Source organism: Alnus glutinosa, chromosome 6 (genome assembly GCF_958979055.1).
Source record: "Alnus glutinosa chromosome 6, dhAlnGlut1.1, whole genome shotgun sequence".
NCBI classification, from domain to species: domain Eukaryota; kingdom Viridiplantae; phylum Streptophyta; class Magnoliopsida; order Fagales; family Betulaceae; genus Alnus; species Alnus glutinosa.
This window is the reverse complement of record NC_084891.1, coordinates 1,882,788-1,906,673: the sequence shown is the minus strand read 5'-3', so window position 1 is coordinate 1,906,673 and position 23,886 is coordinate 1,882,788. Positions and strand designations below refer to the sequence as shown.

Below are 23,886 nucleotides of genomic sequence, written 5' to 3'. Positions count from 1 at the left end.
TTCCTGCAGTTTCTTTGGTCTTTTGGTTAGTTGTTGGGTGATTTTGGCTGGTCTCTTTAACTGAGTTTTGTAAGTTTTAGAGACCTAAAACTAGGAAATTACTGTTAAGAATTGAGTGGATGTGGTAGGGAACTAAGAAGAGACTGTGGCTTCAATTTCAAAGACGTCTGAAATGATGAAACACCTCACTTACCCCATCGAACTACTTGCTTGGGATGGACCCTCTGAGCACCAAACCAACTCAATTGACATGGGAAGAAACAAAACTTCCCCACAACTCAATGGACTCTCTTTATCTTTCATATATGGATGAACTGCAACTTGCATGTGCCAACAAATGGCCATCTATCAAAAACCTTTTTTCTTCACAATTTCAAGTCTATATGTACGTAGACTTCATTCATTTTCAAGTTCATTTACAGTGGAGCACTTGCCAAAGTTAACTTCAAAATATCCTCTCCATTACACCAATCAGTAATCGCCACAACCAACGTCTCATTTGATGGGAAGAAAAAGGAAAAGGAAAAGAAAAAGAAAAATAAAAAATAAACAAAAGACCAATACCCATCATTTAGGTTTTGATTGCTGCTATTTATATACATACACAATTAACAACTAAATCTAAAGGCATGCGGTATTCATAAAAATTCACTTGTTATGTCTTACTTGCTAAAGAAAAGTATTAGAATATAATTTAAATATTAATTTATTATTTACTATCGGCTTAAATTTTTGAGATAAATAATAATTAAACCCCACGCAAATCAGCTAATAAGCTTTAGCAGTAGATATGTTAATGAGAGCACCACCAAATGCTAGATAACCAGTCATTCATTTTTACATAAAGCATTCGCATATGTCCCATGGAAATAGTAGTAAATTCATGCTATATTCCTAGTGAATGATGCATAGCTCAAGTGTTTCCCTTCCTGGGTTTCACTGTCCAAAAGTCTAACAAAAACAGTGAGTGACATGATCACAATCCAGAACTGTTTTGACTTGTTCACCCACCACCAACGTACCCCTTTGCATCATGGAACACTGGGAAGCATGGCCTTCAACCAGGTCAATCGCTTCTCACTTTTCAATGACATGAATGTTTTTCTCCAGTACTTGCATAGACATACCGTCCAGTGGCCTTTGGCTTTGTAAATATGGTGCATAGCTCTTCATATATTGGACACCCCCATTTCCTGTATGGCTTAATCTCAGGATACGCCTGTGAGTTTCATAAGTTGAAAATCTTACAATAATTACACCCAAAAACAGAGAAGGAAAAAAGAGTCTATTTTTTTTTTAAAAGTACCTGGATATATTCTGCCCAAATACCATCATCAACATCCACCATCTTCCGACGATAATCCCAACCAAAGCCACCATAGAAAAAAGATCAATATAATAAAAATAAAGCCAGTACACACATATTGAATATGCCTATTATTAATTTCCGTCTATTAAGTAAAAAAATTAACCCAAAACTGATGTAAATTAAAAACAAGCTCTCCTCTCCTTCCACCACTTGAATCTACGAAGGAAAGACATATTTCTTAAAATTTTCTCTTTTCTTTTGTTAGGAAACACAAAATAATGGTAGAGGAAAGAAACAAATCCGAGAAGAAAAGAAAAGAAAATCAAACTATAAAAAAAAGCAAGCAAGAAAGCCTAAATGTTTTTTGCAAGGTAAACCAATAATGGCATATTATATAGATCTCCGGTCAATCACTTCTCATACTCTTCCTTCCCCCACCATAGAAAAAAGAACCAAAAACTAAAATAAGCATTGAAACCTGAAAACAAAAAGTGGGATAACGGTTCAGTACATGTATCTAAACTCTTACAGTAGAACAAGAGCTGAAATGCAGAAACACCCAAAAATTCAACGCCAATAGAATGGTAGATTATCAAAAGAAACCAAATAAACAAGAAGCCACAAAAACTTCCATCCTTGCCAGTCGCCATGATGTAGAAAATTCACAATTCTAAAGCCATACAGATTCTCTTAAACTCACTCACCAAAAACAAATCTTTGATTATGTTAAAAGAAAAAAAAAATGTACTTTACCAGAAGTCGCTGTATCCACTTCATCAGCATCTGCATATAAAGGATCAAGATAAAGTTAGGGTACTGGGATAACAGCTTAAAAAGGTGCAACTAAAAGACTAAAGCAACTATTAAACAAGTGCAGTAGCAGTATTTACTTCCACGCATGCTTGGATAATATAGCAAATTGATTTTTCAAATACTATAATAGGACACCATCTCATATCCATAACAAAAAATAAAAATAAAAAAGTACAAATATCATCTCATATTGCGTTCAGTAGCTTTTCTCATTGTAAGAAACAGAGGATGCGAAAATCTCAGCTGAACTAAACCTGAGTAATAATGTGCTACCAACATGGGTAAGCAGGAAAAGAATATAATAGGAAACAAGTTTCCTAGTCAGAGAATGTGATATACTTTTTTAATCAAAAAGACCTTACCACTTACGACAAGTATATAGAATCTCCTTCGAAAATACATGACGATTGTGAATTCCCAAACATCTGAAACAAATACATCGAACGATTAATATATATGAAATTAAACTATTCATGAACATGTATGAATCAAATGCACGTATATGAACTTTTTTTCCCCTCCTTTCAGCAGCTGTGTAAGTACACTATGTTGTGTTTCAATCACTTGGTCATGCTACACATCAGTTGAAAAAAGCAACGGATCTTCACTTGTGTCCAGTTCATCTACTAGCGATCTTTGGCATGTCTTCAAAAAATAAAATATTCAAAAATGTTAAAATTAATATTAAAATTACACATCAATATGTACACATACAACGACTTTCGAATAGTTGAATACCTTCTTTCTTTTCCTTCACTGCTCGGGATTTGTGTTACTCTATTTCTTATTTCCTCCTTTTGATGACTTTTTCCCCACCACTTTTTCAACCACAGACACTTTTCTGATTGATGGTCGCGCGCTTTTAGTCCGAGCCACAAGCGGACTACACACCTCCACCTCCATACAATCTATGGCTCCATTATCGATCATAGGTGCACTTGGGAGATCTTTTGCACTTGGGAGTGATTGGGAAGGTTGACTTTGTTCACAGCTTGGACCGCTAAATTTCTTAATTAGCATATCAACATACTTTTGCACTTCAATGCAATGATCCACGTTTGGTGCTGCAATAGCGGCCAACTTCAGCACATTTTTGCTCAGTTCAGCATATCGATCTGCAGTAGGGTTGCCACTCAAAGGATCATAACTACTCTTGATTAACTTATATGGCCGCTTCAAATCCTTCCTCCATCGATTTAGAAAATACTTTTCAGGCAACAAATCCACATCTTCAAATGTAGTCAACACGGATATGGCATGTTTGCACAAAATTCCTCTTGATTCAAACAAATGACAGCTACAATTTACTTCACATACAGGGCCATTGTAGCAAACATTAAAAACGATTTTTTTCCTATAGGATTCATTAATTTCTACCCGTTCGATCACCTGATAGGTACGAATTCCACATTCACTTTTTAAAAGAGAAGAACCACAATACATAATCTCTGAAATCTCCTTCTGAACTTCTCTAAACTTTGCATGGGTGTAAATTTTTTGGAATTGCTTCTCAAAGGGCCAATAGCTCACACATGAAATGGTGGTATTGAAGGAATCGAAATCAGCAACATTCTCAACCTCAACCTTCCTACGCAAAGCGTTATCGTATTGATCCACAAATTCCTTCAATGAGGTGGACGATTGCACATAACCATCAAAAAAGGCATTCATACTCTCACTACGTTGTGTGGTAGTCATGCCGGCCCAAAATACATCATTCAAATATGCTGGTACCCAAAATGTTCGTTCACTGTATAAACCACGCAGCCATGCATTCTCTTCCAGATTATAACACTCAAGCAGACTCTGCCAACATGCATCAAACTCGTCACATGTATGAGAATTATACACACAATTTCGTATGGCACTCTTAATGGCATAGTATTAATAGCATTTTTCATTGCCCTATCTTGATCTGTAATAATTGCCCTTGGCGCACGGCCCTTCATGCATTTCAACCATGTCTCAAACAACCAAACAAATGACGCCGTATCCTCACTTGAAATTAAAACCGCCCCTAAAAGAATTGATTAACCATGATGGTTTACTCCCACAAAAGGGGCAAATGGCATTTCGTATTTGTTGGTTAAGTATGTTATATCAAATGTAACCACATCACCAAAATCTTCATATGATGCCCTACTTCGTGCATCAGCCCAAAACACATTTCTCAGCCTACACTCATCATCCACATCTATATCAAAATAAAAATCATCATTTACTTTCCGCATTCTATTGAAATAGTCACGAAGTGTTGCGGCACCTCCTGTACCAAGGCGAAGGCGTCTTGAGTTCGCAATATAATTGCGATACTCTTTCTCTCCAAATGTAAGATTCTCATATCCCCCCGCTTCAACGGCTAGTGCGTTTTAAATTTTATTCGTACGGATTCCAGCTCTATCATCTATATCAAACTTTCTTTTCGTAGCAGGATCCAACTTCTTGTTGCACCGAAAGTATCTTGCTTTACCTGGGCTTAAGTCGTGATTATGCCCTAGATTTACATTTGTCACATACCACGATGTGTCCACTAACGCTGCATTCAAAGTAGCCTTACACCCCGTTTTGCTTGTTTTGCTAGCCTTGCAAAGGTTATTACTTGAACTGAATGATGCTTTGTCTTTGCGAGCACATGTCAGAGTGATGTAATGTACATCTTCATTTTCATACTTTATCTTCTTCTTTTGTGTCACACCAAAACCCGCTTGCTTTCCATAATTCATATAATAGTCAATGACTTCCTCTATGGAGCCAAATAGCATACTGTTCTTAGGCTCCTCAACAACTTTATCTCCATCTATGAGCTTGGCCTTGGACCGACAATTATCCACACCATCATTCAATTGGTCATTAGCAACAATTTCATTTCCATCTATCACAAAATGAAAATAAATAAATAAATATGGTGTAAAAAACCCAACTATAAATAATAACATTTATAATGTTACAAAAATTAAAGGTAAGCATGAAGTGTCCAACATACCATTTTGAGGGTCCATTTCGATGGGCACAACATCATCAAGTTCAATATTTGTCAATGAACAATCATCTTCGTGTTGTGAAATTAAGTCCAATTCTGATAAATCCATTTAAAAGTTTCTGTAACAAATAACTATATATATCAATGCATTATCATTTAGTTCATAATTACAAGATAAGCACTCAAGAAACATAGCACTCAATAAATAAGAATAATATCAGGTTACTAATTAAATGGGGAGGGAATAAAAAAAATCAAAAAACCACAAACAATATCCAATTAGGTGTTTTGATATATCCCCCATTTCAAATGCGTTTAAGCAACACAAGATCAACAACGTTCAAAATTTAATGAAAAATGAATTGTCTAAATGACCTCCATTAATATCCAAGGAGTAGTGCTTCAGTTGAAAATTCAAAAAACAAGACAACATGAGCAAACTTCTATGACATATCATAGGAATAAAAAAAAATTCTTTAGCTTAGCAGAGGAATGAAATCAATTGCAAGACCCGTAAATACAGAAAGATACAAAAGAAGCAGCATATCATGTTTGAGCATTTTACCAAGTCCATTTATTTTGACAGAATATTATTTGAAAAGCTTTGCAGGTTTTTTTTTTTTAAAAAAAAAATTTAACCCCTCAATGCAGGTGGATATTTAAGAATGATATGATTGAGAAATTTTATAACTGTAGCCTTAGGGGAGAAAAGAAAAATCTATGAAGCTCAACTTTATTTTTTGTTCTTTTTAAAAAAGAAGCCTAAATTTCCTTATTAATCAGCAGAGTTTGCAAAAGGAAAGCAGTTGGTTTTTAAGGGAGGGAGATTAGAAAATAAGGAAGGGTGTCTGTGACTTTTGGTTTATTTTTTCTTTTTCTTTTTCTTTTGCTTCAGAATACTTGTTCATTTGAGCAAGTATTAGTTACATTCAATAATTAATTTTTGGCACCCATCACATTTCATATAAATTTTCATCACATGCAGAAGAATAAATAAATCAATGATTAATTTAATGCCCCAGTTGGTTGGTGGAAAAACCAAAGGAAAAGGATGGAAAATCAGCAACTAAGTATGTCACCAAATTCCGCAACAATTTTCGATCAGAGTTAAATGACAACTACCACCTGACTCACGTTTACTCTCACTCTTGAATTTCGTTGCCATTTCTAGAGGCCCCAAAAACAGCATAGACAACTCCAATTTCAGCAACAATTTCCACGTTTACTCTCACTCTTGAATTTCGTTGCCATTTCTAGAGAACCAAAAAACAGCATAGACAACTCCAATTTCAGCAACAATTTCTATTTTCTCTCGCTTTCAACAACCTTTCTCACCAACCAAACATCACCACAAAACCCGATCTCACAGATTCCCACACCTACACAGAAAATCCTAGCTGTACGTACTGACGATACACACTGACCCGTATAGAGAGATTACTAAACAACGAAACCAAAGAACCAAACCGTAAAGATAGAGAGAGAGACAGAGAGAAAGTGGGTATTACCTAGGAGAGTTTCTTCTTCTTGTTCTTCTTCGCCTTCTCCGGTCGGTACAATCAACAATGATAATTATTTGAATTCATAGACATCCCATTCTGAAGGCATTTTATAACCGAAAACCCAATAGCAAAAAACCATAAATCACAGCAAGGAACTAAAGAAAGCAACTCTGAAAACAACTGAAAAAACGCAAAAATGGGGGAGATCAGTACCAGAGCCGGAATTGGGGTCGTTCTGGGCCGGAAATGGGTCGCCGGAACCCTAAGTTTTGGCCGGAGGTGGAGGACGATGGTGGAGAACGAATGGTTGAATGGTCGCCGCCGGAATTGGAAGCACAACGGAGTTGGGTCGTGCGTTGAGAACGGCGGTGGCGGGTCGTGCGTGGAGAACGGCGACGCCGGGTCGTGCGTTGAGAATGGCGGTGGCGGGTCGTGCATGGAGAACGGCGGTGGCGGGTCGTTCTTCGCGGTCGACGATGGGAAGAAAATGGGCAGATGGAGAGAGGGAGGGAAAAAATGGGGGGAAGCTCTGAACTGAAATGAAGAAAATGGGAATAGATATCGACGAGTTGTTTTCAAAATTTGAATTTGTTTTTTTTTTTTGGAAAAAAAAATAAAAACAGTAAAACTAAAATGGCCTTTTCCACGTAGGAAAGGGCCGGGCAGGGGCCGGTAAGATGGCCCCTGCCTATCATTACTCAAGTAGTATTGGATTCATATTAGATTAAGAAGGAAAGTATCCATAATATACTCTAACATCTCCTAAACTCAATGTGGTAACGTAAAAACCATCATGAGTTTAGAAATTAGGTCACAAAAATGTCTAGGTGGATGTGTTTTGGTGAACACGTCAGCGAGCTGGTCAACAAATGCAATAGGACAGAGGCGGAGAGTTCCTTAAATAGAAGACGAAGCACAAAATGACAGTTAACCTCGATGTGCTTCGTACGCTCGTGGAAGACATCGTTATCGACAATTTGAATTGCATTGTGATTGTCACAGAAAATATGAGAGCTAAAAGTTTAAGGAACACCCATTTCTTGTAAGACCCATTGTAACCAAAGAAGTTAGAAGGTGGTGTCATTAAGTGCACGATACTTAGCTTCAATACTAGAGCGAACAACAACATATTATTTCTTGCTATGCCCAAAAAAGATAAAAATCACCCAATAGGAAGCGCACAGTAGCATGTGGTGGAGTGACCATCAATATATAGGATCAACTGCCCAATTAGCATATGCATACACATATAAGTCCAAAGATGAATGAGAGAAGAAATGCAAATAGTGAAATAATATGCCATTCACTTAACAGAGGATGCGAAAAAACAACAGCATAGTGAACTAAGTACGGCTTGACCATGGACAAATTGACAAGAAAAACTACATGAGCAATATATGGTCTTGTGATAATAAGATAGATGGGACTCCTAACTAATTGTCGATAGAATATGGCATTCGATCAAAAGTAGGGTTGGCAAAACGGGTTATCGGGTCGTGTTCAAGTCAACCCGGTTGACACGCCAACCAGTTTAGGCCAACCCGAACCCGACAAGATTAGCTAAACGGGTTGGGAGGGTCAACCCACTTATCTAATCAGGTCATAAATAGGCTTATGTGTCATAAACGTGTCAGAAACGAGTTAACGGGTCATAAACGGATTAACCTGTTTATGACTCGAACCCGTTTAGCCTAAGCCCAAGCCCTATAATTTTGTGTCGTGTTCGCATTGGATTCGCAAGTTGTTTGAAAAATTGCCAACCTATTCAAAAGTAACTCACTAGTAGTGGCTTCAATTAATATTTTAATTAAATATTAATCTCAATGCAATAAATGCAAGAATTCATCGTAATTCCAAGTATCTAATTGCCTTTTGATTAAACTTCCTTTCCAAACTCCTTTCTCTCTCTCTCTCTCTCTCTCTCTCTCTCTATAAAAGCGTCATTTATAAGATAAATGGTCCTTAACTATTTTGCAGTAAGTACAATATATATATATATATATATATATATATATATATATATATATATATATATATATATATATATATATATCGTAATTCCAAGTATCTAATTGCCTTTTGATTAAACTTCCTTTCCAAACTCCTTTCTTTCTCTCTCTCTCTCTATAAAAGCATCATTTATAAGATAGATGGTCCTTAACTATTTTGCAGTAAGTACAATATATATATATATATATATATATATCTGTGTGTGTGTGTGTGTGTGTTTGTGTGTTATAGACGCGCTGAAGTAGTCTAAATAATTCTCCATTGACAATTGTTCTTTAATGGTTAGCCACACATGCAATACAATTGTGTTTAGGAATGGCTCTAGCATGCCTTAATACAGTTTAGGCACGAAACAAAAGACATAAAATTGTCAATGACTAGCTTATTTACGGATTTCTTCATTTATATTTCCATTTATTTTTATATATAAACTTATAAAGTCATTACTTAAACCTTAATACATATTAATTCCCCTTGACTTTGGATAACTTGAGAAGCGAGGCTCACTTATTTGATCAGAACAAGTAAACTGTACCCTACAAGGTTACAACCCGGCCTCTCTACTTTTTATTTTATTTTATTATTTTCATAGTTATTATTTTCTAAGCAGCTTATCATTCCTATGTAATTAACTAGCTACAACCAGCAGTAACAAATTGATGTGACAGCCCCTAAATGCCAAAAAACCGACTCGTCGCCTACCAGGTAACCGACTTTCTTCTTAGTTCTTAGTTCTTCATTCTTTTTCTTCTTAGTTCTTCATTCTTCTTCATCTTTCTCTATTTCTCTACAGGTTTGGCATTTTCGAAGTAGAACAAGCAAATATTTGAAGGGTAGATCATAGAGGAGATCCTCGGATCAGTTTTTTTTTTTTCTCTAATTTTTTTTTAGACGTTTTTTTGTTTAAATGATTGAAGATTGTGACTTGGGTTTTTTCTTATTAAAAAACTGATTCAATTTTTATGTCTTAAAATTGGAGTTTTTATGTTGTTGCTGGGTTGTGAATCTTGTGATTCAGTTTGAGGACCGGGTGTTTTGACTTGTTTAGGGACTGGGTGTTTTCACTATTTTGATTTTTGTTAGGTTTTGATATTGGTGGCCGAAATTTAGATGGGATTTGGCTTTGGGTTTTGAGTGGGTTTTGATTTTGGTTGCAGAAGTGATGGGCCTAGTTCTTCGTAAGCAAATATATGTTTCTGATTTTGGTTGCAGAAGTAATACATGCTATTTTACAGTAATTTGATGTGCTTAATTATGTGAAATGATGAATAGTAATTCAGTTGTATGACCATTCAAATATCTATGCAAAGAAGCGGTTTGAGTCGTTTGACTTGCCAGAAATAAATATGAGATGTTTATGAATTCTAGCTACTTGTCTTCTCCACAACAAAAGTTGTCTGTAGCTTGTCTGTCCAAAATTCTGGGCCTGATTATCTGCTGTATTTTAGCTCTGCATAATGATCTGAGCCAGTTTGTGTCTTCGCTTAGCTTAGTTTTTGAGGCAGCTTTCAATAGTCAGGTTAATATTCAGTGTTAGGTTCATTTTTTAGAGCAGCTCTTCGAGAGGTTATTTCGCACGAATAGTTGTCAAATCTTTTGTTTACCATTGATAAATCTTTTAAGTTCATCATGGTTAGTAATTTATTCCTTTGTCTTTGTAATCTAGAATCCAACCGGCCTTAATTTCATTGACATTTCCTATCAAGAATAGTTTCCATTTCACATCTCCATTTCCTCAGCAAGTCAAGATTGGTAGTGATGGCAGTTTGTACAGGAACCTAGCATGAATGCCTTTGTACGCATCTAAGTCTCCTCTTCCAAGCTTCGGAGAAAGAATCTATATTATCTCTTTCAATTTTTTGGTACATAATCTGAAGCCATCCAATTTGATTTTAAGGGCTTATAAAATTATTATTATTTTATTAAATATACCACCCGGACCGGATACCCGGATAAACCGGGTATCCGGGTACCCCGGGTAACCGGGGTACCCGGGTCCGGGGCCGGGTGTTTAAAACAAAAAACCCGGGGACCCGGAGCCGGTTCCCGATTTTTACCCAATACTCGGGAACCCGCTCCGGGTTTACACCCCTAGAAAATAACTCTCTAAATGTTGGATTCTTATCTCCAAATTAGGTTGGTCATTCATGTATCTTTTGTGGCAAGATATGTAGTAGCTGTGTGCTTACAATATCAATTATGAAAGCATCATCTTTATTAATTATCTATTTATTGATGCTGTAGTTTAATAAGCTAGTTTAATATGGAAAATATTACTGCCTGTAGGTTAACATTGCTGGCCTTCTTGAGAATATATGATTACTACCTTAGAATAGTATATATATATATATATATATTTTTAAATTTTTAGAGTATTAGCGTTGACGTAGTCGATGCTAATGGATATTTAATTTAATTTTTTTTTTTAATGTTATTAGTGTCGACTAAGTTGACCATAATAGGCAATTTAATTTTTTATTTTTTAGCTTATTAGCGTCGACAGAGTTGACGCCAATAAGCTATTTATTTATTTTTTTAAATTTCTTTTTAGGTTATTAGACGCTAATGTAGTATTAAAAATATTTTTTTAGGTTATTAGTGTCCACAGTGGTCGACGCTGATGATAGACTATTAGCGTCGACATTTTTGTCGGTGCTAATAGTCTATCATCAGCATCGACTTATCTTAAATATGGTATAAGTTTTAGTGTCGACTGAGAATAGTATGTCGACGCTAAAAGACGATCATCAGCGTCGACCCTTATGTCGACGCTGAAGATCGGCAGATGAGCATCTTCGTTGGTCTTTCAACGTCAACTTATTAGCGTCCACTAAGGGTCGACTCTAATGAGCGAATTTCTTGTAGTGAAAGGGTGTAAGTGCCACCTATATACAAGACCTAGGGGGCTAGACAGATCCTCAAACCTCCATTTAGCTAGCTATCTCAATCGAACCTCCCATTTGATAATAGCCTCTTCTGACTTATCAGTATTCCCATGTTGAAGGTCATTTCGATGCCTCCAAATATGGTAGATTGCGCCCCAAAGCATAATCTACCCAAACAAACCTTCAAGTTTTTCCCCTACAACACAGAGCTGCCTCAATCCACCACATCATCCCAAAACAAAGGGGATCTATAAACGAACAAGCAGCCATCAATTCCCTCCAAATTCTCCTGTTGAAACTGCAGCGAAAGAACAAGTGTTCTCTAGACTCCATACCCCCATGACAGAACAAACAGTTAGGATCGCCCATATAACCTCAGCAAACCGGCCATCTTCTGCTTGGTAATGAGGGCATCCCTGCAAACCAACCAATTAATTAATAAAGGCATATTTAGGAATGGTTGCAGAAAACAAAACCAGCTTCCACCAACTAGTTTCCGAGAACTTTACTCTCATTATTTCCCATGTTTCTGCATAAGAAAAAGTGCCTTTGCTTGAGTCCCAAATAGGAGAATCAGAACCTGGAAGTGGAATCTCTTGAAGGAGACATTGAATATCCACCAAAGCTTCAGACCTAGCTCCTGGCCAGTACCAATCACCATTAATAATGATGGATGAAAGTTTAGCATCCATGGAGAGCCTTGAGTCATAGACCACCCGAAAGCCAAACTTATAAAGCAAATACCCCAATGGGTGCCAATGATCGGGCCATAGAAAAATTGACCTCCCATCCCTCCCTTGAATTCGGATGAAGGTTTTTGCAAGGTCCCTAAGTTTCAGGATCCTTTTCCAACTCCAAGAGCAAGACTTAGGGATGGGAATTTGTCAAAAACTCTTACTCTTTAACACTCAAAATTACTTTCTCATTTGTTGAGAAAATTGTAATATATCACTATACCAAAGTTATGCTTTTGGTTTAATAATAGGAAAAATTTCACTTACTACTCTTGATCTTTCATCACTTTTGCAATTATATTCTTAAACTTTAACAAGTGTACATTTAGTGTATTCATCTTTCTTTCTTTCTTTCTTTCTTCTTCTTCTTCCATTTTTTTAAAAAAAATTTTAATTTTACCTATCTGTTAGGATTTTCCATTAAAGACTACCCTAAACACCTATAAGAGTACAAGAAAAGTTGAATAGGAAAGAAATACAATGATCTGCGATACAATACAAACATCAATACATTTCTAAAATTAATACAACAAAACCTCATGTTCGATCTGAGCCTAAATTTTAATAAAACAAAAGAAAGTAAAGAACTATAATTAATCTTATTGAAAATGTCATGCATTTCACAAATTCGTTTTAGAAAATGTGTTCTCTATAATTACACCAATGAAAGAAATAATGTAAGTTTTGGGAAAGAATAGTAACGCATAATCTTAGCAATAACAGTTTTCAATGAAAGAAATAATATATATGCAGTACTTAATATACATAGAGTTTATAATTCTCATCCATATGGTTTATACGAGCCCTTAAAACCTTCTTGGAAAGGTTTGCACGTTCTTGTTGAAAGAAAAGATAACGCAATAGACAAATAAATATAAAGCAGAATAAATAAAGAGATAAAAAATTACGTGGTTCGGTAATTTATGAACTATGTTCATAGGATAAAGCCATGGGTTAAATTTTACTCTTTTTTTTTTTTTTTTTTTTTGGTGATATTTACAATATAAAATTTTCATTAGGAAAATTAGGGTAGATGAGAATAATACAAAAAGATTTCGATTACAAGTAGGTGATAGTCTTCAATTGTGACTAGGTGATAGACTTCAACTGTAGGTAGGTGATAAACTTCAACTGTAGATATGTGATAGACTTCAATTGTAGGTATAGATGTGTAGCTTGGATTCTCAAACTCAGTAATATACTCTAATATCCCCTCAATTTTGAGGGGAAGAAATTTGTAGAATGTTGAGATTGATTTCTTTTTTTTTTTTTTTTTTTTTTTTTTTTTTTTTGAAGACGGTAGCAGTTGGCGATGGCATTATCTATGCTGGGGTTTATGTTTGATGCGTTTGTACAATGTCGATGGTTGAAATGTTTGGTTTTCTTGTAGAGTGTAAAAGTTGTTATTGTTAAATTATCACTAGTTTTAAAAGCTTAAACTGTTAGGAAATGATAAAATTAATTATTTAATCAAAACTTTAACACTTCCCTTCACGTGTGGGCTCAAACTCCATTTTAATAGATAATTGAAATAGGAGGTTAAATTATGAAGGAGACATGGTTTGAACTTAGGACCTCTACTTTGATACCATGTTAAATTACTATTTGTCACAAAAGTTTAAACTAATCAGAAATGGTAAATTTAATTAATACTTTAACAATTATTCGTTATGCCTAGCTCAAGAATTACGGGATGGAAAATTCACTCACTCTTTTGTAACATTTTGCATGGAACCCAAAAAAATAATCCCTATGCTTCTAGCTGCATGCATTCAGGCAGCATGCAAGAAATCCCACATTTGCCATTGGATTTAACCTTAAACCCAAGTGGAAGGGATGAAATTAAAAGAAACTGAAACATGAAATTAATCATTCAAGTTATATTAACATTTTCATGAGGAGTGAAATAAGGAATTTGATAGCAGAATCACATTAGAGAGAGAGAGAGAGAGAGAGAGAGAGAGATTTCTCTGTAACCATTAGATCATCATTTATTCTGAAAACTTAAACTAGTAAGAAAATATAAAATGTAATTTTATCAAACGTTTAACCGCACTTTTAAAAATTATGTTTTCAAATTATATGCCAACCCACTAAAAAAAAAAAAAAGGAGACGAAGAAGATATTCTTATTAAAAAGTTTATATAATTTTTATTGAGTCGATTGAGGACTCTCTTATAATGTGCAAACACACACGTCATGACTTGAACTCTATAGTTTTTTCTTTTTCACTAACACGTACAGCAGCATTTCAACAATCCTCTTAATTTTTTCTCTTGGAATTTTACTAGTTATCGGTTTTTTTATATATTATATATAGTAAGTTTTTGAGTGTATAAATTGAATTATCATCATTTTGAAGGGCGACGTTGATTTGGAGAATGCATGGATGGATGACCCTTCAATTCCAGTGCATATAATTTCGCATGCCTGCTTGTAATAATAGTCCCAAAGGCTAGGCCCCTTTCAGATACGCATTTTTTGTAGCAATCCTCATACGTTGTCCCTAGCTCTAACCTCGAAGGATGCCAGCAAAACGATCATGGTGATAGAAAGCAATAATGCCACAGCCTTGGTGAAGCAATTTTCTTGCTTCTACTTCTTTTTTTCTTTTTTCTTTTTTTTAATTCTTTTTTTTTACTGCCTTAGTTAATTAATTAAATGGGCTTTGTCAATTGCAAGAAAGGGAGAGCTAATCATGAGGCAATTTTGATTAATTATATTTATTTATTTTATTTATAAATTTATAAATTTAATGGCCTTCTCTGTAAATTCTTTTTTTGTTTGTTTCTAAAAAGTCCGTTTAACTCTTTGCACAGGCTGCGGCCCTTCCGTTCACCTTCTTCTTGTTTTTGAATTTTGGAGTTTGAGCAAACACACAAAGGTGTTTCTACGTACTGGTATTTCTTTTTCTACTTATATAGCACGTATAGAGAATCAAATTCAGGATTGTCATCAGATAGTTTCGTCTTAAATTACAAAACGTTTTCACCGCAATGCATTGTATGTTGCTGGCGCAAACATTTTATCTCTGTCCCATATTCGATGATCGTGCACACCGCCAAAAACACCGATGTAGAGACTAATAATTGACGTTATAAAAGCATATATAGATTATCCATTTGAATTTTGTTTTCCTAATTAATCCACCTCTCATTTTAATTAAATATTAATCTCAATGCAATAAATGCAAGAATTCGTCATAATTCCAAGCATCTAATTGCCTTTTGATTACTCCTTTCCAAACTCCTTTCTTTCTCTCTCTCTCACTCTCTCTCTCTCTCTATAAAAGCATCATTTATAAGATAGGTGGTCCTTAACTATTTTGCAGTAAGTACAATATATATATATATATATATATATATATATATATATATATATATATATATATATATATAGACGCGCTGAAGTAGTCTAAATAATTCTCCATTGACAATTGTTCTTTAATGGTTAGCCACACATGCAATACAATTGTGTTTAGGAATGGCTCTAGCACGCCTTAATACAGTCTAGGCACGAAACAAAAGATATACAATTGTCAATGACTAGCTTATTTTCGGATTTCTTCATTTATATTTCCATTTATTTTTATATATAAACTTATAAAGTCATTACTTAAACCTTAATACATATTAATTCCCTTTTACTTTGGATAACTTGAGAAGCGAGGCCCACTTATTCGATCAGAACAAGTAAACCCTACAAGGTTACAACCTGGCCTCTCTACTTTTTATTTTATTATTTTCATAGTTATTATTTTCTAAGCAGCTTATCATTCGTATGTAATTAGCTAGCTACAACCAGCAGGGCCAAATCCAATCCTCCCTCCAACAACATCATAGACCACCTCCAACCTTTGTTGCTGAGTATTCCCGATAATCACTATGTCGCTTGTTTTATTGTTTCCGGCAAACCCTAAACAAGTCCGCGACGAGCTCACCACGTAAAACACCCCCGCGGGGTCCAAATCCACCATCAAACCACCAAACAAAAAGCCAATTTTTGGAATCGAAACAGTATTGTTCTTGCGAAAGTCATAGCACGTATCGAATAACGAATATGAGCTCGTCATCGGATAACCACTCATCAACTTTCGAAATGTTGTTCGTAGTTCGTTGTACGCCATCGGTGGCAACCGCGTTATGACCGTTCCAGAGTCGATGATGGTGCCTGCTGTCGAAAACACCGACGTTGGAATCGATAGTTGCTGTCCATTAACGCTTATTCCAGTCAAACCAAGCCCATAGAACGATGCACCCTGAGAAAGCGTCAACAAAGGTGTGAACTTAACGTTGTTGGAGACCCCTCCACTGTCGTTTCCGAACGTGAGATATCCCGTTAAGCTAGGCGTGGAGGGCAGACAATATGAGAAAAATTGGCCGTACTTTTGTGCGGCTTGTTGCACGATAGAGATTCGGTTGCGACCGAGGCCTAGCAACCCGGCGATGCCGTTGAAGAGTCCTTCGTTGTCTTGGCCACAACCAAATAAGAAATCGTCCAACACGTTTGACGGTGTTATGGTTAGCCTTTCTTTGCTGAAATAGCCAATTGAGTATGATCCATCACCGTATCCTATGTCGTATATGCATTGTGAAGTACGAGAGGGGCAAGGCGATTGGTTTCCTGCATTGTAACAGAAATGCCAAAAAATTATACTCAAAGGTTATTTAAATTTATTTATCAGATAAGATGAGTTTTTTAGAACGAGTTTTTCTACAATTATTTTTTAACAAATTGATGTGACAGCCCCTGATTGATGAAATTATCAAGCAAAAAAATTGAAGTACTTGTCAATTTAATTAACATGGACAGTCACATTAGTATATATGAAAATTGCAGTAAAAACTATAGAGAAAATTTTCCTTTTATGATAACTTGACACCATTTTTAATTTAATTATTTAAATATCATCTTTTTAAACTCTACTTAAAAGATCTTTAATTTTTCTTTAATTCATTATATCTTATTAAGTTGGATGTTGAGATAGCAAAATATAAAACTGTTAATTATAAATTATAGTACTTATTATTTTAAGATTAAACCTTTTAGAATTATCCTAAACATTTTGAAGATTGTGACCCAAACTCATGTTTTTATGATTCCACATTATACCTAGTCTTTGAATTTTCGAATGAATTTTGGAATATTTTTAAATTTATTAGGCAAGAACTCTCTCTCTCTCTCTCTCTCTCTTTCTCTCATATGTCAGTTTGGTTTTAGGGGTTTGGAAACAAGCAATTTGACCTACAAAATCCGGAATGAAATACACTCTACATTTGTTAATATGGCCGGTTGGTTACCTGTGGCAGAGGCGAGTAGAGAGCATGACGGCGAAGCGCATGTAATGCTGGAATACGATGTGGATTTGGAAGGGTCAAAGATTGGGTCAACTTGATTATAGCAATATCGGGCGCATGGTTCACATTGCGTCCAAGTAAGGTCGCTGCCAGTGTCAAATACAAGTCTTAGGTCTCTTATGGGCGTGCCAAGGCCGATGGAGACAACGTAGTTGCCGGATCCGAGCGGGAGAGCGGATTTAGCTGGAAGGGTGGTGGCCTGAGAGTCCCTAAATTTGCTACTGCCGGAGTTCTTGGAAATCCTGGAGTGGATTGAATTGACCCTGGACTGGTCTTGGAGGAGGATTTCAATGTGATTTGGAACTGCTACTTCGTCTTTGTTGCTTTCAAAGCATGGCCCATATTTGTGCATCACTTTTAGGGACGCCATGCTTCTTGGACCTGAACGAACAATGTTTAACTTTTAATTAAATTATTAAATCAATGAGAACTATTAGAATATTAATTAAATTATTAAATCAATCATTTCTTATTCGAACATGTAAAACTAGGATCAAAACATTAAGAAACAATTAATTAAATTGATTATCCAAAACCCTATGCGCAAAAACAATATCCGTATGCTTAAGAAAATGCTCACATATATATATACTGAATGAAAAAAATAAATAAATAAAAATTGATGCATTTATCTTTCAGAGTAGTTATTTGAAAAGGACAGAAAAGGTCTTCAGAAGAACTTAATCAAGTATTAATTGTGCGTTGGTAAATTGTATTCTTTCAATACAAGAACTTTTAGGCAACCCGCTTAGGGTGCGTTTCCAGGGGATCAGGCCGGATTCTCTCAAATTATTTGTTTAAATTTGAGAGAAACTATTATCAAATCTACCTTAGCAAATAAAAATTGAACTGTCCAACTACTTATCCGGTCGATCAAGTAATTGTGAGAAACTATTATGAAATCTACTTGAGAGAATCCTAGTTCGCGCATATATGCATTTATACATAAATGCTATGCTGATCTCAAAGAATATATACTGTTCCAAGGGATTAATCAAAAACTTTATTTTAATCAAAGATATGTTTTTACCTTATACATAGTTTCACACGTATAAGGTAAAAACCTTTGAGAGAGAGAGAGAGAGAGAGAGAGAGAGAGATTTCATGGTGACTTGTTAAAACCTTTGTCAGAAGCATGGCAAGTAGTTGACGGTATGAGAGAGCTGACTTCAACAGTATGACTTCCTTCATGGGCATAAAGGCATAGAAAAGCAGAGAAACCAAAGAGGATAAACCAGAGGAGGAAGGAGGAATTTGGAGCACCCATGGATTAGCTTTTCGCTCAAAATCATATACTATATGTTGCATTTGTACAAATCGACGTCTATGTATTTATAGTAAAAGGTTGGCGATGCCATCATTCGTTTTTTTTTCTTTTTCTTTTTATTTTTTTGTTTAGTCCTTTTTTTGTTTAGTTCTTTTTCTCTCTTCCCAAGTTAGTAGGTTAATTAGCTCCCTTTGTGTTGGAAGTAGAATATTTTTCGGGATATATTAGGCATGTAAGGAAAATCAACGACGGTGGAAAAGCTGGCGGCCGATGGAGGATTCCAGCGGAACTGGCGGGGGTTTAATGTTACCACTGCAAACTTTGGTGGCAATGAAAAATGAACTGCGAGCTAGAGTGTGTAAAAGAAATAAATAAATGCTTTACGGATATATATATATTTTTTTTAAAAAAAAAATAAATAAATAAAGAGAAACCAATTTTATGAAAATTAAATAAGGTTCTCTTGATCAACCAAAAAATGTTTTTTGTTTGACCACGATTTTTTATTGAACCAAACACCAGAAAATAGGGAAAAAGTTTTCCATAAAACATTTTACGTTGAAATAAACGGAGCTTTAATATTTACTTCAGTTGCCATGAATAAATAATTTGTGCATTAAACTATTTGGCTCTTGAGTGAGTTTCATAGGGTCCATCTGGTTTAACGTACAGTTTCAAAATGAGCGGTTTGAAAAAAATATATAATAATTTCAAAATACAATTAATGAAAACATGATTTTTAAAGACACGGTTAGTGTTTGGTTAAATAATGGTTTATCTTTTAAAATCGCGCACAGTTCGATTGGCATTTTAAGTTAAAATTGTGCTTTTTAATAACACACTCCCTTATTTGCGATTTAAAAGACGTTACCTTTTTTTAAAAAAAAATGTTTTTAGACCGTCCTTTTTTTTCTTTCAAAAACTCTCTCAAACAAAACATTTTCTACAATTTTGTTGCTATCAACACCTTTTTTACAACAAGGGCAGTTGATTTACAAAAGTCGACTATATAACCATATAAAATTCGACAGTTGGAGTCCACGATTATGATTTTGTTTTAAAATTACACTTTTTACATGCAAAAAATTAGTGACCAAACAGACTTTTACAACCTATCCCCCTCCCTCCTTCGGTTGGAATATGATCATTTTCATTTCATTTAATGAATTTAATACTATTTATTAGATACATCAACTTTAAATTTTGACCATAAAATAAATCGATAATATTTATGTAATTTGAAATGGAAATGATTATATTCCCCTTCTTGGATTGTACTTAAAGGGCAGTTAACTTACAGAAGTTGACTAATTGTATGAAATTCAATAGTTGGTGCCCACAATTACGATTTTATTTAAACCAAACAGACTCTTGCAACCTCTTATAACCCCCACCCCCCAAGGAAATGGGACCGCGGCTATCACCACCTTTTGTAGTAGTTAATTTAGGAAAGAATGTGACTAATTGTATTAAATTCAATAGTCGGTGCCCACAATTACGATTTTGTCTAAAAATTCACTTTTTACGTGCAAAAATCAATGTCTAAACATATCTTTAGAACCTATTTAAAACTCCACCCCCCCACAAAAGTAATTTACAATATATGAAATTCAATACTTGGTGCCCACAACTACGATTTTGTTAAAAAAAAAAAGTACACTTTTTACGTGCAAAAATAAATAACCAAACAGAGTTTTACAACCTATTCAAACACCCTCTACTTGGCAGTTAATTTACAAAAGTTGACCAACCATATCTAATTGAATAGTTGGTACCCATAATTATGATTTTGTTTAAAAAGAAGCCACAGCTATCACCACCTTTTGTGCTACAAGGCAGTTATTTTTTATTTTTAAAAAAGTTGACTAACTGTATGAAATTTAATAGTTGGTGCCAAAAGTTAGATTCCTTTGTTGTAAAATGAGAGATAATAAATAACTAGGAGATATAAACATACTTGTTACTTATGAAGAGTTTTCCATGGCCTTTCCTCTTCTTCTTCTTCTTCTTCTTCTTCTTCTTCTTCTTCCTTGGTCAAATCCAAAAAGAATCCGAAGTCAAGAGGAGAAAAAGATTAAGAAAAAAAAAAGTTTCAGCATATAGTATTGACTTTCAAACTTTATTTAATTCACAATATACATATCCCGAGTCATCAACCCTTTTCAACATACTGGATGTGTTTGGTAAAGAATTTTGTTATGAATTTTTTGTTTGAATAGTAATAAAAAGTGATCATATGTATAAATGTGAAATAAGATTTAAATTTTTGTGAGAGAAAAATAAAAAAACTGTCGTCATTAATATCATAGAAAACATGGTCCATGCTCTCCACTTAGCCTTTTTATTGATAGCATACGTATTACATGTGAATGTGTTCTAATTGATTGAGAATTAAAAATACTTGCCCTAATAAAAAGGCATCCTTGAAAGTGGTACACAAACATGAATCAATCCATATATGCGCTATGTAGAAATAGCCAAAGAAACGTGTAGAAAAGAGGACAATATATTTATATAACTATAAGCTATACACAAACTAGGCCTAGTTGTAGCAGAATAAGGCCGATCAAAATATGAAATACAGTAAAAATGATATCACACAATGAACATCTTATACGGAATATGAATGGCAAGAGATGTAAGTAGTATTGGATTCATATTAGATTAAGAAGGAAAGTATCCATAATATACTTTAACATATCCTAAACTCAATGTGGTAACGTAAAAACCATCATGAGTTTAGAAATTAGGTCACAAAAATGTCTAGGTGGATGTGTTTTGGTGAACATGTCAGCGAGCTGGTCAACAAATGCAATAGGACAGTGGCGGAGAGTTCCTTAAATAGAAGACGAAGCACAAAATGATAGTTAACCTCGATGTGCTTCGTATGCTCGTGGAAGACATCATTATCGACAATTTGAATTGCATTGTGATTGTCACAGAAAATATGAGAGCTAAAAGTTTAAGGAACACCCATTTCTTGTAAGACCCATTGTAACCAAAGAAGTTAGAAGGTGGTGTCATTAAGTGCCCGATACTTAGCTTCAATACTAGAGCGAACAACAACATATTATTTCTTGCTATGCCCAAAAAAGATAAAAATCACCCAATAGGAAGCAGTAGCCTGTGGTGGAGTGACCATCAATATATAGGATCAACTGCCCAATTAGCATATGCATACACATATAAGTCCAAAGATGAATGAGAGAAGAAATGTAGATAGTGAAATAATATGCCATTCACTTAATAGAGGATGCGAAAAAACAACAGCATAGTGAACTAAGTACGGCTTGATCATGGACTAATTGACAAGAAAAACTACATGAGCAATATATGGTCTTGTGATAATAAGATAGATGGGACTTCTAACTAATTGTCGATAGAATATGGCATTCGATCAAAAGTAGGGTTGGAAAAACGGGTTATCGGGTCGTGTTCAAGTCAATCCGTTTGACACACCAACCGGTTTAGGCCAACCCGAACCCGACATGATTAGCTAAACGGGTTGGGCGGGTCAACCCACTTATCTAATCAAGTCATAAATAGGCTTATGTGTCAGAAACGAGTTAACGGGTCATAAACGGATTAACCTGTTTATGACTCAAACCCGTTTAGCCTAAGCCCAAGCCCTATAATTTTGTGTCGTGTTCGTATTGGATTCGCAAGTCGTTTCAAAAATTGCCAACCTATTCAAAAGTAACTCACTAGTAGTGGCTTCAATTTTGGAATTCATCTTAAGGGTACTATCAGCAATTTTACTATCACTAAGTTTGACTCGAGAGAGAAGATCAGAAGGATATTCAGCCTGAGAGAGATAGTAACCATCAAAACTAAAAGACACTTCCAACCCAAGGAAGTAGCTGAGAAAGCCCAACTCCTTTATCTCAAATTACTAATTCAAAAAATTGAAGCTCGTGAATGCCGATAATATCATCAATGGCCCCAAGAGGGATATCCCTAGATGCCGCAAGTTTTACAACCTATTTAAACCCCCTTTATTGGGCAATTAATTTACAAAAGTTGAAGAACCATATGAAATTCAATAGTTAGTTGGTACCCATAATTATGATTTTGTTTAAAAAAATATACTTTTTATTCATAAAAATTGTATGACAAAACGTACTTTTACAACCTATTACAACCCCCCCCCCCCCCCCCCCCCAACAAAGAAAATGGGTCATGGCTATCACCACCTTTTGTACTACAAGGTAGTTATTTTTATTTTTAAAAAAGTTGACTGATTGTATGGAATTTAATAGTTGGTGCCCACAATACCCATCCATGATAAAAAAAAAAAATAATAATAATAATAAAAGGGTTAGATTCATTTGTTGTTAAATGAGTTACAACAAATAACTAGGAGATATAAACATACTTGTGACTTATAAAGAGTTTTCCATGGCCTTTCCTCCTCTCTTTTTTTCTTCCTTTTTTTTTTTTTTTTTTTTTTTTTTTTAATTTTTATTTTTTAATTTTTAATTTTTTTTTAAAATCTAAAAATAATCTGAATTCAAGAGGAGAAAAAGATTAAGAAAAAAAAAAAACAGTTTTTGCATATAGCATTGACTTTCAAACTTTATTTAATTCACAATTCACATATCCCAAGTCATCAACCCTTTTCGATATACTGGGTGTGTTTGGTAAATAGTTTTGTTACGGATTTTTTGTTTAAATAGTAATAAGAAGTTATTGATGTGATATAAAAGTGAAATAAGATTTGATTTTTTTTTTGAGAGAAAAATAAAAAAAACTATCATTATTAATATCATAGAAAACATGGTCCATGCTCTCAACTTAGCCCTTTTATTGATAGCCCACATATTATATGTGAATGTGTTCTAATTGATTGAGAATTAAAAATACTTTCCCTAATAAAAAGGCATCCTCGAAAGTGGTACACAAACATGAATCAATCCATATATGCTCTATGTAGAAATAGCTACAGAAAAGTGGAGAAAAGAGAACAATATGTTTATATAACTATATGCTATACACAAACTAGGCCTAGTTCTAGTAGAAGAAGGCCAAT

At 34.7% G+C, this 23,886-nt stretch overlaps 2 protein-coding genes across 2 annotated transcripts; both read right to left on the bottom strand.

Annotated features, from left to right (window-relative positions):
• Positions 1–2,899: 2,899 nt before the first annotated feature.
• On the bottom strand, positions 2,900–4,884 carry LOC133870569 (protein FAR-RED IMPAIRED RESPONSE 1-like). Its single transcript, XM_062307730.1, has 4 exons — positions 4,509–4,884; positions 4,266–4,388; positions 4,027–4,139; positions 2,900–3,928 (listed from the first exon to the last, which is right to left on the bottom strand). The coding sequence occupies exons 1-4, from the start codon at positions 4,882–4,884 to the stop codon at positions 2,900–2,902; spliced, it is 1,641 nt and encodes a 546-aa protein (XP_062163714.1).
• Positions 4,885–15,775: 10,891 nt separating this feature from the next.
• Positions 15,776–18,877, bottom strand: LOC133871742 (aspartyl protease family protein At5g10770-like). Its single transcript, XM_062309157.1, has 3 exons — positions 18,713–18,877; positions 17,534–17,971; positions 15,776–16,856 (listed from the first exon to the last, which is right to left on the bottom strand). The coding sequence occupies exons 1-3, from the start codon at positions 18,855–18,857 to the stop codon at positions 16,024–16,026; spliced, it is 1,416 nt and encodes a 471-aa protein (XP_062165141.1). The 5' UTR covers positions 18,858–18,877; the 3' UTR covers positions 15,776–16,023.
• Positions 18,878–23,886: the final 5,009 nt, after the last annotated feature.

Coding starts and splice junctions, on each gene's coding strand:
- LOC133870569 (XM_062307730.1), bottom strand. CDS start 4,884: ATGCTATTTGGCTCCATAGAGGAAGTCATTGACTATTATATGAATTAT. Junction 4,389..4,508: donor AGATGATAGAGCTGGAATCC/GTACGAATAAAA, acceptor GCCTTGGTACAG/GAGGTGCCGCAACACTTCGT. Junction 3,929..4,026: donor TTATTACAGATCAAGATAGG/GCAATGAAAAAT, acceptor GCATGTTGGCAG/AGTCTGCTTGAGTGTTATAA.
- LOC133871742 (XM_062309157.1), bottom strand. CDS start 18,857: ATGGGTGCTCCAAATTCCTCCTTCCTCCTCTGGTTTATCCTCTTTGGT. Junction 17,972..18,712: donor TTGCCATGCTTCTGACAAAG/GTTTTAACAAGT, acceptor TTGTTCGTTCAG/GTCCAAGAAGCATGGCGTCC. Junction 16,857..17,533: donor TCTACTCGCCTCTGCCACAG/GTAACCAACCGG, acceptor GTTACAATGCAG/GAAACCAATCGCCTTGCCCC.